The 17,568-nt window shown below is 32.0% G+C and overlaps 1 protein-coding gene across 7 annotated transcripts in view; it reads right to left on the bottom strand.

Moving 5' to 3' along the window:
• The window catches only part of CNOT2 (CCR4-NOT transcription complex subunit 2), a 98,341-nt gene that overhangs the window by 38,755 nt on the left and 42,018 nt on the right, over window positions 1–17,568 (bottom strand). For 4 of the 7 annotated variants that reach the window (XM_079142395.1, XM_079142399.1, XM_079142396.1 and 1 more), the window contains one exon: window positions 4,120–4,242. In XM_079142395.1, the coding sequence (XP_078998521.1) occupies window positions 4,120–4,242 (123 nt within the window). Of the gene's footprint in view, window positions 1–4,119; window positions 4,243–11,558; window positions 11,656–13,720; window positions 13,779–17,568 lie in introns of those variants that run through there. The other 3 variants (XM_079142397.1, XM_079142398.1, XM_079142401.1) reach the window with 3 other exon arrangements.

Genomic DNA, 17,568 nt, shown 5'->3' with positions numbered 1-17,568 from the left:
ATTTCAAAATATCAAAAACAGTTTTGTATAAAAAGTCACATAAACGTGCAGGCACCACATAAAAGGTCTTTGATAATAAGGAGTAGCTCTTAACAAAATTACTTACCAATTTAACTAGCACACAATATCAGAGAGAACATTTTCCTAAATGCCTCTACAGTCATACAGATGAAGCAGCAATGGTTAGCTTGTATGCTATATGGACAGAGTAAAGCAGGAATTCTGGATTTTTAACCACTTAAACATTTTTAAGAGCATAGTTCAGTGATACTAAGGTACTGATTTTAAAGAAACTGGTTTAATCACTTCTGCAAACATGAGAAAAAGATATTAAATGATTTCTACTTGAAGAAACATTAATTCAAAACTACTTCTGCTCAAAGAAATTCACATAAAATCAACTTTTTAAAAAAATATTTTCACTTGTAGGTGGACAGAATACCTTTATTTTATTTATTTACTTTTATGTGGTGCTGAGAATCAAATATATGCTAAGCAAGTGCTCTACCACTGAGCCAGCTCCATAAAATCCATTATTAATATTCCATTAAGCTGGCTTCAAGATTCATTTAACCACTGTAATTTTCCTTTATCACAATTACAATTGAAAATATTTTTTTACTTATAAAAAGAAAAAAATTCCATTTATTTAGTATGCTTAATTTTTTTCTTTTAAAGCTTTTATAAAGGATGAAAACAATCATTTGCAGATAATTTCAATTACCTAGAAAATCAAAGAGAATCAAATGAAATGTTATTAATAATCCTATTAAGAGCAATATTTATTATTTCTTCATCTTAAAGTTTTACATATAATTATCCATTCAATCCTTACAACTACCCATGAGTCACCTACTATTGTTCCAGTTGTAGAGATGAGAAAACAGATAAAGCAGAAATTGAGTAACTTACACTACAACACACATCTAGAAAATCATGAAGCTGAGATAGAAATTTATATAGCAGGATTTCCAGGGCCCACATTCCCAATTGCTAAAAAAAACTAGTAAAAGAGTTTTGTAAGGTAGGTGATTATAAAATAAATATATTGTACAGATCAGTAAAAAATCAATCTGACACAGAGAAAATGGCAACTACAAAAGCCTATTTGTTTTAAAGGCAAAAAGAACAGAATTAAAAGGAGATCCTTCTGAAGGGAGGTAAACTGGCATTTATGTGTAATAGTCAAAAACATTTTTATGGACAAAAAGAATGTATAAGACTTTATCTAATATGTTAAAATAGTCTTTTAAAGCTAAAGCTACAGCAATTAGAACAGTATTCTGACATAGAATCAGTATGAAAAAGAGACCAAGGGTTTCAAAAAAGACCTAAGAATACATCAGACACATATATATATTAAAGGGAATACTGTAGCCATAAATGAATGGTTCAGGAGTAGACAAATTACTATCTGTGAGCCAAATCAGCACACAGAAATTTTTTTGTAGAATGTATAAACTAAGAATGGGTTTTACATTATAAATGATTACATATATAATACACTTGATTTTGTCCCTTAATTCACAAAGCCTAGTTACTATGTGGTACTTTAAGTAAAAGTTTTCTGTACCATGATAGAAAGCATAAATAGTGCTGAGACAACTGGATAACTGCACTAGGAAAAAAATATCTGGTATCTTACAATGCACTCCTTAAACCAAAATATATTTCTAAAGGACATAAGTTTCAGATGAAGAATTTTTTTAAAGTATTAGAAAAAGATACTAAAGGTCATTCTAAGTATTTCAAAAACAAACCATTTTAGAAAATCCTATAATCTCATAAAGAAATAATAATTAAGGAGACACATGTTTAATCAGACTTAATCTATGTATCAGTTAAAGCATAAATTTAATTTAAAAGAAGAAAAATGAGCAAAAAAGATTGAAGGATCACATTTAATTAAAATGAAAAAAAATATTTAAATACTATAAATACCATAAAGTGAAAAATTGAGAAAAATAATTTTGTATCAAATGATGAGGTTATTTACCATATTAATATGTGGAAAATAATGAGATTCATTATCAATAGAGAAACAGTAAATGGCACAAAAAATAGTAATCCACACAGAAAGAAATAATAAGGAAAAGACACAACTGTGTGTGTTTGTGTGTGTAAAATTAGTGATGTTATAATCTACATTAAAACAATAAACTTTTTCTACCTATTAGCAAAGAAAAGGTAACAGTTGATATTAAAGGAATGGACAGTGGTAATAAGAGTAAAAATTAGTACAAAATTTCTGGTGGAAAATGTATGATCTGGAAATTTTAAAAAATCATAAAAATTTTAATGAAGATATTTGAAGTATAAAATTAGACTTCTAGAAATTATTCCTGGTAAGATTTTTCATTCTTCTCCCCATCTGTATTTTTAAAAATTTGTATAGTCTCTCTGTCTTTCACAATAAGAAAAAAGTAACAGTAACAGCAGCAATTTATGAGGTATCTACTATATTGTTATCACCACTTTACAGAAGAGGAAACTGATGCTTGAAGAAATTCTTGTTAACAGGCAATCAGGAATCAAACATGTACTGCTTTAAAATTCAAGTTCTTAATTGGTATGTCATAGGATCTTACTATTAAGGTTAAAAAACAAAAGTTTCATAGATAAAATAACTGTGTCACTTCTGTGACAATCAACTAGATTGGAATGATAACCAAAAATATTTGGTTATGGATGTGAATGTACATACTAATTCTGATTTTAAAACTCAGACAATTGCAGTGTTTCTGCTTTCTAGAAGACAGGTATTTCTTTGAAATTTATCTTCTACACATGCTCCATTTTAGATTTCAGTTTGAAAACTTCATATCTTCCTAATTTAAAATAAATGCTTTTCATTAATTGGTAGAATTTCACTACCATTTTTCTATCAAATTTAAATCTCACTAAATCATCACAATGATACACATAGTCATAGTTTTACAGTTTCTGTAATTCTACCAAATATACTTCCCCAATTTTTAATCTACAAAGTTAATGCTTAAACATGGACATGTGTAAATAATAATTCAAATATAATTTACATCAAATAGCTACGATAAGTAAGAGAGCAGAAACAGATGACATTCTTCCATAAGCTATTAAAGTGCACATTAATTATTAACCAAGCCAAACACATAATTTAAAGAGTCCTAATAAAGCAACTGATTGTTTTTATTTGAAAATTTTAATTTTGGAAAACTAAGGGGAAAATATCCAAATGGGAAAAAATAAAAACTAAAATCCTATCTAAACCTAGGTCAAGCTAATTTGTGAAATTCTAAAATGACATGAAGTGGTATACTAATAATTGATTTTGAAGAAAAATGAGGGTATTTGTTACATACCTTAGAACATTATAAGTGCTTTAAACTAGTAAAAATCTCATTAGATTAATAGAGGGGACTATTATATAGAAAGAAAATTAGGAACATCAAATATGTAAAGTTTTAAAGAGGAAAAAAGCTGGACAGGTAAAAAGTGCAAGAAGAATGCAACTAGCATGACTAAGTGTATAAAATATAATTTTAAATGGCTTAATGTAATTTGAATGACTAAATTTATTTTTAAAATTTTTACAAATTTGCTAATTATGATTTGATTGTATTCTAAACCCTGTAATGGGATTATCCCTCTTAATCATCTACCAAATGCTAAATACAGTGTGTCAAATATTTTTTCCTATAGTATCCCCCAGGATAAAGAGAGAAAAAATACTCTCTACTTGAGGTATAAGATTAAATGCAGAAAATTAGACAATAAGGATAAAATGTCATTGACGCTCTCCATTATATCTTATGAATCTATGTAAATCTGTTCTCCATGTGTGCATATAAAAGTTACTTCCCATGTTAAACAAACAAAAAACACAGATGATCTAAAAGTCATACAATGTTGACTCCAAGTCTGAGTGCTTCCTACCAGGATACAATAATATCCCAAGTTAAGAACCATAGGGCAATATGTTTCCCAGTTAGAATCAAAGTTCTTTGTATCTCCAAAGCCTAGCACTGGATCTAACACATACTCACTCAACTACATAGAATCCTGCAGTTTACAGTGTTGCTTTGCAGGAACCCAGAAACAAACACTGCTGAGTAAAGACAATGTAACTGATGAACTTACATCTTTTTCTGACCGATGGGGGAACATAGAAGACTGGCTGTAGTACATGTTTTCGTCATGGTAGTCACTGTCGACCCCCTCTACAAACTTCTTTCTTGAAGCACCAAACATGCTGTTTGTCACCTAAACAAAAATATTACTTTTATCAAGAATAGTATTTTGAAAAATGCCCAGCTTTTACCTTTCAAACGAAGAGTACTGTTGAGATCCAGAAGTAGAACAACTAAGGGCTAACAGGGCTCATGATGAAGTCCTAAGTTTGACTATAACAATACAGCATTAGACATTTAGTTTTAGGCCCCCAAAGTACAAGATGAATCTTAAAGCCCATGTCATGCAATAGTTCTGCTTACTTTTAAGGAACTAAATATCACTCTTGAAAAATAACCTCAAATATAATTTCCCATAGATTTTTCTTAAAAAAAAAGTTTCAATTCAAATTCTTCACATGCATCTTTCAACATTAGTGTCTCATTACTATCTACTACTAAAATTATTTGTTTTCTAGAGCATATTATCTCTCCTTGCAGTCCAAATTTATTGAGACTTTTTTTTTTAATCAGCATGTAGTGGTATACTAGAATTTTATCTCGAGTCATAAGTACCCACCCATAAACAGCAGGGCAATTTTTCATTGAACATACTGGTATAAATTTATGGTCTCTTTTTCACTGCTTACTCCTGTTTTTTAAATCTTACAACATCCAACACTAGCAATTTTGAGTCCACACCAAAATTACTAAAATCTGTGCTAATTTTTATTTATTTATTTATTTTATAAGATGACCCCTATGATGTTTCCAAAACTATCAACCAACTGAGGTAAATTAATTCTAAAGTCAATGTTTCTTCTCTCCAATAGTACTTTGAAGCTCAGAGTAAACCGAAATGCCAGTAATGAAGAAAATTCCTAAAGACTCGAATAAAAAGGTGACTACATCTTTTCAAAAGAACAAACTTGAAGGAAAACTCACCTCAAATTTGATATTCTTAAACACTCATTGTGATAAGAGTATCTTCTTCAATTACAAATAAGAAACAAAAAATTTCTTTTATGTCTTATTTCAAAATGAAACACTCTAGTCACTATTATTTACCAGTAGACATGGTGAACTGACATACTGCAGACTAAAGACCAAATTTTATGTGCAACTTTGTTGAAATTATCCATGCTATTTAATAATTGCTTTATATTTCAAGTCCCCTGTTAAATTTGTAGGAAACTCAATTATTTAACTATCTTTCCTAATGAGGTCTCAGAAAAAGCTATTGAGGTACAGATGAACAGCAATCTAAAGACAACTTAAGCATTATCATTGCTATACATTTGGGGACTATTAATCTTTTTAGGTGTGAAATATAGATATTTTAAAGGATCTATTAATTCACTAGAATATAAGTACTTAAACTTTTGGCAGAGGACTCTGGTGAATCTCAAGATAACTATACTATAATTCAAAGGTAATTTCAGACTAGAATCCCACATGGCTAACAAACCTCCTAAGTACTGGGGTGAGGGAGGGGTGGTCTTTGTGTTTAACTCAGAAAAGAAACAGTAGCAAAAGGAAAAATCACACCATAGTTTGCAAATTAAAACTCAACACACATGAAATTTAAGAGTTTGTTTTGCAAACACCAAGAATACATTTGATTCTCTTTGTAGGACCACTGAGCTCTAATTCTAATAAAGAACAAACATGGGAAAATGGCACAAAATATACATCATACAATAAAATTTCAGATGAATACTAGGGCATATCTCATCAAATTTTAGACATATAAATTAGTTCAAATGGATACAAAGTATATTCTTCTTTTGACAATGTTTATACAACATTTACCATTAAAAATAATTATAGACGCCTAGAATTCCAAAATTTAAAGTAGTTGTATAGAAAAACTTTACGCTTAATATTGTGCAAGATGAAATGTCTCAAAGGAAAATACAGAAATGTTCCTCTTCTATTGATATGGGACTTTTTGAGCAGAGAGAAGGAAAGCTCTCAGGAGAGAAAGGAAGGAATGAGAGGGAGAGAGAAAATGCAGAAATTCATTTTTGTTTTGTGTGCTTCAATACAGAATTTACATATAAGTGAGAAAGCCAATTATTCTTACATGTCTTCAGAAACAAAAGGAGAGATAAGAATAAAATGCTTCCCAAACGTGAGGCCCAGACCAGGGATGGGTGCTGGGATAAGACAAAGATTTCTGATCTATGGAAAAATTAGAGAGAAAAAAATAAAAATGACAAGTTTTTAATAAAGTTAGATTTATTTAATTTTAAAGAGCTATCCTTCACTCTACATAGAATGATTCTTTGTAAAAGAGTAGGAAGATATTTTACAATAGCCAGGGATGGTGAAACTAGAAAGAAAACAAGCTGAAAACTAAAGGAACTATCAGGCAAATACTTGCAGAAAGAATATTCAATTCAGACCCTTAGGGGTATGACTCAAACAGCATGAACTTAGTAATGGTGAATGGCAGAAAATTAAGCCAGATACTAGTAAGGACCAGATAATGTAATTCCTTGCAGGTCTGAGGAACTTTGGATTTTACTGTGTGAGACAGAAAATCAGAAGACATATCTGGGGGCTGTTTAAGAGTGACATAATTGGGAGTATGTTTTAAAAAAGAAATGATTCTAGTTACACCATGAGGAATGGACTAAAGAGGGAAAAAGACTGGAAGCAAGAAAATGGGCTAGGAGGATGAAGACTTGGATTATAGAGGCAGTAGTAGAGGTGGTAAGAAGTAGCTTGATAAAGGATACACTTTGAAGAAGAGCCAACTTAAATGAACGAATGTAGCAAATAAAAGGGTACGGTATTCACATTTTCCTAATGAAAAAGAATAAAGTTGGATATCTAGAAATCAATTTCTATTGATTTCAAAGGGAATGTCAATACTATGTTGAAATTACTAGCTATACCATGTACAAAAGTTGATGTGTTAAATGGAAATTTAAAAACTAGTTAAAATTAAATCATACTTTCTCTTCAACTAGATACAAAACTTTTTAGAATTGTTTCTATGTACAGTTTGTCAGTTTTCAAACAAATGACCTCTCAAAGACTTGTATCTACCCTGTTGACTACTTCTCTTAACTCTCACACCGGATTATAAGGACATGAAATGGCACAAATTGAGACTGCACCAAGAAAGAATGATAAATGTATATATCAAAAAGCAATCTCTCCTAAACCTTTTTGAACACAGATCTAAAACATTTAATCAAGATTCTACAAGAACTAAGCAGCAAATTCTAAAAAGCACACAGACAAGTTAGCTTCACTAATCCTCTCTACCAGGTTGACTCCACAAAAAGAGCTGGCCTCTGACAGTGGAGAGACAATTATGCTGGAAAGCAAAATAAAAGCACTAAATTGGCTGAAATTTCCCAGTATACCCCTATCTCATTATTTAGTTTACACTAGTTAAAAATTTCTAAGTTACAGTATTCTTAACATTTAAAAATAGTATTTCAAAGTCAAATGCAGTAAACTGGAATAATCACAGGAAAGGAAAAAAAAAAAAAAAAAAAAAAAAAAAAAACTGCCAAACACGAAACTTCAGATATTCTAGTCAAAAACTTCAGAGAAGATAAAGTGGACCCTGATACAGGAAAAGAAGAAATGAGAAGAAAAGCCTGGAACTTTTTATATGGTCAGGGATATAAAACTAGGACACTTTATAAATGTAACTTGAAAATACATATGCGAATATATAAAGATAGACTATATTCAAGGAAGGACAGTATTAAACATAAAGATCCTTCTGCAAGGCCTCTGGAGAGGAACTTTCCCTGAAATCTTACTTGTTAGCTAAAACACTATAAAAATGTTGGGGTAGGCATGAAATCCTATTCCCTGGAAACTCAACCCATGGCAGAGTGATCCTTTCTTGATAGCAAATATAGGCTGATTTCAAACTTCCCAGTCTAAACTTAAGGTTTTAGCAGCATATTTTAAGGTGCTGCTAATAAGCGTTCCTACTTAGTATAATTTAGTAAACTCTCATAACATTTAAAACTAATTTGCTGAGTTACTTTCTTCTATTTTGTTCTGTATATCCACCAAGTAGTATTCTTTTTTCATAGATGCCACATTTGTCTTTTTCTTGTCATTCCTCCTATCTTCATCTAAGTTCTGGACTAGTATTTTTTTAGCCTCCTGACTTAATGTCCTTTCATATTTCACTAAACATTATAAAGGGTTGACTACATAGATTTTGTGAAAATTTGTGCTAATGAAGTCAAAGGCTAAATAAATAACAGGTCCAGTCTTGAACAAGTACAGGCTAGGTAGGAGACAAACCCATAAATAACCAATTATAATATGAAAAAATGTGTATCAGTGCTTTGAGAACCCAAACATTTAACTGAGGAAAATAGAAAAGTTGCATTATAAAAGAAGTTATGTTTGGACAAGGCTTTATTGATTTTTTAAAAAGTGTGAAGTGGGAGAAGGGAGCATACTTTGGTGTAAGAGAAAGTATATGCAAGAACTCAGAAGTAAAGTCACAAAACAAAACTTTCAATAAGGTCAACACAAATGTGTCTAGAAGGAAAGTATTAGATAAGGAAAAGTAGACAGAACCTCACTACTAGGTTAAGAGGGCAAGAGAACAGGAAACCAAGTGCAAAAATCTAAATGACAGGGGCTGGGGATATAGCTCAGTTGGTAGAGTGCCTGCCTTGCAAGCACAAGGCCCTGGGTTCGATCCCCAACACCACAAAAAAAAAAAAAAATCTAAATGACAAACAGACTTCTCTACTAACTCTTTAATGCAACCTCTATAATCTTCAACAATTAACCCAGTTGATAAAATTCTATTCATTCAAATTATCTGTAGCTTTTTCTATTTGTCATTTACTAGCACATGCCATCCCAACAGGCTACAAATAGGTGTTTCTTATTTTTAGTTTTTTAAATTGGTACCAGGAATTGAACCCGGGGTGCGGTTTTAACCACTGAGCCACGTCCCCAGTCCTTTTGAATTTTTTTTTTAAATCTTGAGACAGGGTCAATTAGGTCTTTATTAATCTATTCTTTATTCCTCTTACATCTACTCTCCCACATCATCTAACTCTTTTTTGTTCTTTAAAGTAAAATTTTCTTATCTTCATGGATCTTCTGATCAAAATTCCCCAACAGCTTTCCCAAATCAACAAGCCTTCCAAGGCTCTATAATCTCTCTTCACAGGTCCCCTGAAATCACTGATCTTTTGTCACACACCTGGACAAAAGTTCCTTTTCACATCAGGGCGTTTGCATACAGTGATACTTCTACTTCAAATGCCCTTCTCTCTTCTTCTTTGAAACTTGCACACTAAGTCAGAACTCCTGTTTTACACAGTCATTGAAAATACTTTATCATAACTATAATTATACAAAAATAAAAACTACTTTTACTGGCCATAGGCCAGACAATATTCCAAATGCTTTAAATTTTATTCATGTAATTATCATAATGCTATGAGGTAAGAAGAACAATTATTATACCTACTTTGTAGCTGAGAAAACTAAGAACCAGATAAGTTAGATAACTTGCCCAAGATTTTATATATCTGATAATAAATACATAAATTAACTTATTTTGTTGTAAACAATGGTAAGTAGGATATGCCACAATCAACTATTTGTGTGTTTGTCAATAAGACATATAATAGAGAATGGACTGATTGACTGATTATAAGTATTTATGACAAAAGTCTCTGCAAGACTGATCATATCTATTTTAGAGAAATTTTAGAATAAAATTATGTTTAAAAGAAAGGATCCTATTACATAAGCTAAAATGTAATTACTAGACTGAGTAAGGTTTAGCTTGGTGGTATAGTCCATGCTTAGCATGTGTGAAGCCCTGGGTCCAAGTCCTGGCATCTCAAAAAAAAAAAAAAAGAAAGAAAGAAAAACGGTCATTATTGTCCAAGGAAAGCTTCAGGTAAGTGAAAATAAAAAATTATATATATATCCTGTTTCCACATTCCAAATGAACTAACACTTTTAAGTACTTTCTAAATATAGTGAGCATAATTTAATCCTCCAAGGGATTAGGATGATTATAACCAAATTCTAAATTTCATTATGAAGTTATTAATGTAAATCATTAAATATGTCAGATACATCTAGAAACTAGATATTTCTATAAAAAAGAACAATATCCCCAATAACAACTTTTCCTTATGGTTTATTTCTCTAATGTAGGAAGAAGTTTTACTGCTAACAGGAATCCCATTGTAAAATCAATTTTCTAACAACAGTGAAAACACCTGTATTAAGACTTTCTACTTCTTCAGAGGCACCAAATTTTTCCCTTTAAGCTACAAGAGTTTGTGCTCAACTTTTGCATTATAAAGAATAGAGTGCAAACTGCAAGTTATAAATGGCCTGAGAAGAGGGGAGAAATGTTTTCCTAATGGAGATTTTAGTAACTTATTCTGGTTACTAATATAGAATTTAACTTTTTACTGTCCCTCCCAATTCCATATTCAACATCAATATTTTCTAATCATACGTGCACAAGTTCTCTTGTCTACAAAATAAGCAGAAAATAATTAAAAATCACAGCCAATGTAATAACATTTATTTGACTTTACCAAGAGGTAATCAACTAACATTTGGAACTAATCATGAGCCATAATATTTAAAGATAATCTATTATTTTCACTTTTGCCCAAATTGTATGGAACTAGAATATGCCTATATCAAATCATATACTGCTATGACCTGAAAATTGTAGAAATTTTTAACTTTGTAGTAGAATTTTGAGCTGCCTATTCTGATTTAACATATTATAAATAATTCTTCCCTGAAAGAAACTTTAACAAAAAAGGGGGAAAAAAAATAAATGGATTTAAAAAAGGAGAAAAAGGCAATGAAGAGTACCAAAAAAAAAAAAAAAAGAAAAAAGAAAAAGAAACGAAAAAGAGAAATTCTAGCTTCCCAGAGAACAAAGATCTTGTTTGTGTTTGTTTTTTTTTTGTTTGTTTTTTTTTCTTGGTACTGGGGATCGAACTCAGGGCCTTGTGCTTGCAAGGCAAGCACTCTACCAGCTGAGCTATCTCCCCAGCCCCAAAGATCTTAACACATGAAAATTTTTAGGAAAAGAACAAATGATTTCTCTCTTTTCACATAAGAAGCATATTACTCAAAGTCTTCCTGAATACTGTGAAGACTAATATTTCTAATATGATAAATGTATAGTGAATAGTTCATGACTGCTTAGGATGGATCAAGAAAAGAAGACATTTTAAAATCTAGAATTTTTAAGTTCACCAAATTGAACAGCATAAAAATGAATAAAAATAATGCACACCATTGTTAGAGAAAATGCAGAATGCCCAATAAATAAGCAATAAAAGCCATCATGAATATAGAAAGTAGGTAACAAATAGACATACAGGAAACATGACTTAGGAAAAACACAATCATTACTTTGGAGAGTAGGTAAGTATCCTGGCAGAGTCCTCTCCAAGGGTTACAGAAATATTTTATACATTTCTGGAAGGCTCATCCAAGAAAACGCGGTGGCCTGTGTCAGAGAGACAGGAGAGGGCGAGGGAGACAGAAAGATAAAAGAGACATCACTCTTCCTAATTCAAAAACTGCAATCTGATGTCTGAAGTTGCTTGCTCAAATTATACTCCCTCAAACTATGTGCTTCATATCCCTTAATATGCACCCCCCAAATCCAAAAATTCTCTGAACCATGTTACCAAAATGTCTATAAATGCTCCCTGTCAATCTGGTTTTGATCTAGAGGGGGTTTGCTATACATGCTTCAACTTGAATATACAGATTTTGTGGTTTCTCCAAAATCTTAAAATCTTCTATACCAGTAAGCCTTATTTAGAATCAAATTTGAATCAACCAATATACAAGCTTTAAAAGGTAAGAACACCATTATAACACCAAAGCTATAATCATCAAAAAGTGCTAATCCACAGGAAAAATATACATAATCATATACCAAATAAATAATCAACTAAAACTAGTGTTTATTTTAAACAGAAACAAGAGTTGAAAACTCACATACTGGAGACTAAAATTAATGTAGTATTTTCTTCTTAAATATTAAAATGCAAAATTAAACACAAGTAGAAGGACATGTAACCGAAAATCTGTAAGTTTAAAATATAAACAAATCCTCTAAGCATAAAGGAAATATTCTAATGATGTGCATATTTTTAAACCAATCCTTAAAAGAAGGATCAGTTTAAAAAAAAAAAAAAAAGTAGAGAAGGGATTTAGAAATATATAGATTTAAAAAAAAAAAAAAGGATCTGTGGTTCGTTTTGCTGAGGAATATATTTATTTTTACAAGGTTCTCAGTAAAATTTAAAAGTCCAGAATATAAGAGTAGAAAAAGGGAGACAATGGGCTGGGGATATAGCTCAGTGGGCAGAGTGCTTGCCTAGCAAAGCATGAGGCCCTGGGTTCAATCCTCAGCACCACAAAAAAAAAAGAAAAGGAGACAAATTATTGAGAATTCTATCTTTTAAGGACCTGTTTCTAGATTCAAAATGCTACATACTTGGAGTTCCAACCTCATGCACACTCTGAAGAAATCTTAGCAACCACAGGCCATATTAATGATCTGTTTTATCTGTGTTTAAATCCAAATGCCTTCCTATATGAACAAAATCTACAAATCATGAATATGAATTATATGGAATAGATCTGAGAGAGCTAAAAACTCAAATTTTCAAAAGTTGTCTGAGAAAAGTCTCAAACGTAGTAACAATAAGTAAGATAGTAAAGACCCAGTCTACTGCATTTCTACAAAATTATTTTTAAAAATTATGACTTCAGGGAAAAAAATCTGTAATGCTAGTTTTTTTGTATTAGGCAGAAAATCAATAAATGCCAGAAGTGTTGGCATCCCCCCCACTTTTCTCTCTGTCTCTCTCAAACACACACATACACAGAGGATTTGGTGAATGTGATCATATTCATTCAATAGGTAGTCACTGAACTGTGTGAACCAGATACTGTGTCTTCGCTGCATCTATATTAATTTTGGTTAACTTCAGGCCTAGAGACTGCTAAAAATGCCCTGGTCATTCTGTCAAGACTTAAAAAGGAAAAGATGTCTGAAATGTCTATTCCTGTAGAGATTTAAAAACATAGTTACCTAAGACCTTCAAAAAGAACATAGCATGTTCAAAGTTAGTAGAAGGAAACTAAAACTTGCTACCTTCTGAGACCATGTTTCATAAAACAGAATTGCAGTCTATGGATTTATGCCCAGCTACTTTTCTAAGCTGCTTTTCTGAACACAAGTTTTCTCGTTATGCTATACTACTTTGAGAATTTTTTTTTAAATCTAAAAACCTTTTTCTGCATTAAATATCAACGGTTTACTCAGTTAAGGTTTTTTCCTATTACTTATCTAACAAACAAAAATTAAAACTATTTCTTAGAACACTAGAATTTTATAATATAATTTATGAGACAGTTTTATTAAGAAAATAATTTATAAGAAACAAATTTCTAAACTAATAAAATGGCTCATTGGTCAAATGGCCCAACATCCACCCTCAAATACTGACAACAGTAGCATTGTTTCCCCCAGCTTTTCCCCGCCACATACTTACCTGTGCAACTTCTTTCAACATTTGCTACTCTGGGGATTGGAAAGCTCAGAGCTGGAGGCTGAAGTGAAGAAGGAAAGGTTGGAGGGTGAGCCATGGCACCAGCCCCACACTAGGAGCTCCCCTGAGATATTACAGCAGGGTTGACACCATAGCTCTGAAGTTCAAACTCCAGCAAACGATAAGAAAGGAGTCCAACCAGAACATGATAAACGATGGGATTCTTCTGCTCTTTGAAAAATAAGGAAATCATGCTATAAAGATCTGAATGTCCAGTTTCAACATTATGACTCCCTGTTCACCTCTCATTAATACCCAACCCCAGAATCATCTTTCAGACCAATTCAAAATACTAATTTAAAAAAAAAAAAAAAAGGTAGCTCTCTCTATAAACTTGCACACTTTTTCAAAATGCAAGGCTGGGCTTACCTGGCCATCATGAAAATGTGTTAAGACAGTTGTTCAAATACTCTGCCTATTCAATCTTTAAATAAAATAGTCTCTTGTTTTCCTAAGTACTCAACATTAAAGCTAAGATTCTCATACATCTTAACACCACCATCCAGCAGAAAGCTGGACCACATGGGATGTGTTTCCTAAAAATGGACGTGTAAACTTTTAAAAAATAGAGGTGACTTTTTATAAAAGTAAATTTCTTGGGAAGAAGTTAATCTAAGTGTTCTATACTGATAAAAACAAAGACCATTCCATTAGAGGGGCACTTTAATAAAATTAAGTGATAAAAAGCCAAAGAAAGACTTTTAAACAATCTATACATAGGATTTGAATGAAATATCCAATCTGTTCTCTCTCTCTGTGGCAGTGTTGGGGATCAAATCCAGGGCCGTGCACCTGATAGAAAGGTGCTTTACCACTGAGCTACATCCCCAAATCCTAATCAATTATAAAAACATAATCTTTGTTTAATTATATAAAAAGTGAATATTTTGATTCAGAGAAAAATGAATCCTATTATAAATACTAAAACTAATAAAATAGATGCTTATTTCAGCTATTTCAAGACAATATCAACTCAATAGATATTACTGATAAAAGTGACAAATTATTTTTAAATGTTTATACTTTAAAAATGCACAGATGTATCAGAATCCTGGTTATGTGTGAAGCAGTCAAAGATGAAAAGTATTTTCAGCAAGGAAACATGGGACTTTCTTTTAAAACATGTCTAAACATCTTACCATATAAATCAATTCTCAAAAACATTTATTGAGCATCTACTACCTAAAGTGCTAGATGCTAAATATTACACTTTAGACTTTGATATACTTTATCCATTTGGTGTTCAGAACAGTGAAACATCATAAATAAAAGGGAACAGAGGCAAAAACAGACTTACAATGGCTTCCTGCACCATGACCAACACCTCCAAGACCTTAGTGACCTTACCCTTTGTTACCTCTAATCTCCTTTGTTACCATTCTCCCCTTCTCTTACAGTGCTCCCACTACACTGGCTTCCTTGTTGGTCCTCAAACACAAGAGGCATATTCCCGTCTCCAGATCTTTGCATTTGCTGTATCCTCTAGAAGTATTCTTCCCCTAGATATACCCACACGGTTTCCCTACCTCACTCACTTCAGGTACTGGGGAATCTCAGTAAGAATTTCCCTGTGTTTTAAAATCAGCACTTCCACCAACCACTTATATTTAGTGTGTTTCCTTTGTCTTCTTCAACCTGAGACTTTAACCCAGTCCTTCCTTGTCTTTCACAACATTGATGTCATGTCAAATACATTGTAGAATGTCCCCCAATTTTGGTTTGTCTGATGTTTTCCCATAACCAGACTGAAGTTATCTATTTTGAATGCCACATCATCACACAGGCAATATGCCCTTCTTACATGCATCATATACGATGCATATATTCCAATATGTGAGCACATGATATGAACATTTTTTGTTACAGGTGATGTTAACCTGGATCTTAGTTAAGGTGATACATCTGCTAGTTTTCTCAGCATTGCTATTTTTTCTCTTTTAAAATAATGTTTTGGAGAAGTACTCTGAAAGCATGCAAACATTTGTCCTTATATTTTTGCCCAATAATTACAGCATTCATTCATGGATACTGCTTGCAGCACCTATTACTACGGTATTCTAATGGTGATTTTCTATTGTCCTCATTCCTTCTATATTTTTTAACTGAAATATTGTTAGAAAGTAAATAAATCATCTTTAAAAGATCTCACTCTCCTAATTAAGAACACAGTTGCAAAGACTATATATAACTGGCCCTAAGTGGTATAGGTTAGAAGGTGAGAACAATGACCAGAATTCAGGGGTCTTGACTCTATTAATCACATTTTCTTAGCTTTATCGTAGTACATTTATCCTGACAGAAAGGGTTTAAAATTTCATAAGCCACACGCACTCTGTCTTAGCAACTGGCCCTAAATAAGAAAGATCCTTACTTTTTTTTATCCCCTTGAAAAAATATTTTCATTAGCGTTTTACTACAGTCTTCAATTTACTGAGCTAGATTAAACAATAAAGAGATAATATCCTATTCTATGCTGTACAACTCAGATTTTTTTAATAAGGAATGCTAATTAATAAATTATTATCTCAGCTGAGAAGATGAATGATCATTGAATTTATGGGCCTACAGATGTGAGGGAATTTTGAAGGAAGGGATTCAAGGGACATGGTCCAATGTTTTGACCACTGAATTTATGAGCCTATTGATTTGAGGAAATCTTAAATTAAAATAAATGGTCTAATTTTTTGCTTTATACTAAATGAAATCAAGGCTATGATGATTCTATTATGACTCAAAATTTATTTATTGATCTATACGGTTTCATTTCTTTCCAAACGACTTTGGTGCTAAGATCAGGTCTGATATTTTTGTATATTACATACCACAACAGAAAACATCCAAGCCTTGACTAAATACTGATACAAAAGTTTTTTTCTCTTTATTGGGAATGATTTTCATTCATCTTCTCATCTTATAATTTTATAAAACAAAGTGACTTCCACATCTAACTAAGATAGACTATAGTAGAACACCCTTCCCCCAAGAGGGAAAAAAGCATACTAAATACTGGCTTTCAGATATGAAAGAATCAAAGGGAGTCCTTGCTTACAGGCTGAAAGAGTTTTCAGGCTACATGAAGGGAGAAAGAGCCCGGGTAGGGTGGAGTACAAAAATTTCTACAAAATGAAGAAGTGGAGCTGAAAGTCTGGGTAGTCCAAGGCAGCTAGAGTAAGCTGGCTAGAGAATCAGAAGAGAGTTCCAGACAAAGAGCTCTAGAGATTTGGAGAGGGTCTCTGGATCTTGACCTAGTACTGCTCAGTACAAGCATTGTAAGGGAATTATTTCAGGCTGGGAAAAGAGCCACCTCAAAAAAACAGAGGAATCAATCCTCAAGGCTAACACAGAGCTGGAAATTATTTAAGTTACTACCAACTAGAATAGAAAAAATATTATAATTCACTGGGTATTGGATAAAGTACTTAGAAAAGTACTAGGTCTGTATCTGGCAGAAAACTGGTCCTAAATTTAAAACTACTCTGGTTGTTTAATACAACTTTTTGAAAAAGGAAGTCTCAAAAGGATCAAATGGTTTTTAAGTAACTTAACTGCAACTCAAAGAAATCTAAAGAATTGTAACGAAAGTACAAAATACAATCAACAGAAAAAAGTTACCAAGGACTCGTACTCAAGCAAAAATAACCAGTCATGCAAAGAAGCAATAAAATATAACCGCTAATAGGGAGGAAAAAAAATAATAAAAATCCAACAATCAATAGAAAAAGACAGTCTCTTGTGATAGAAATGACACAAATGACATCAAAAGTTTTAATTACATTTTGGATACAAAAGAA

This window comes from Sciurus vulgaris, assembly GCF_902686455.1.
Source record: "Sciurus vulgaris genome assembly, chromosome: 5".
NCBI classification, from domain to species: Eukaryota; Metazoa; Chordata; class Mammalia; order Rodentia; family Sciuridae; genus Sciurus; species Sciurus vulgaris.
The sequence above is the reverse complement of the archived record's forward strand: the minus strand, read 5'-3'. Positions and strand labels throughout refer to the sequence as shown.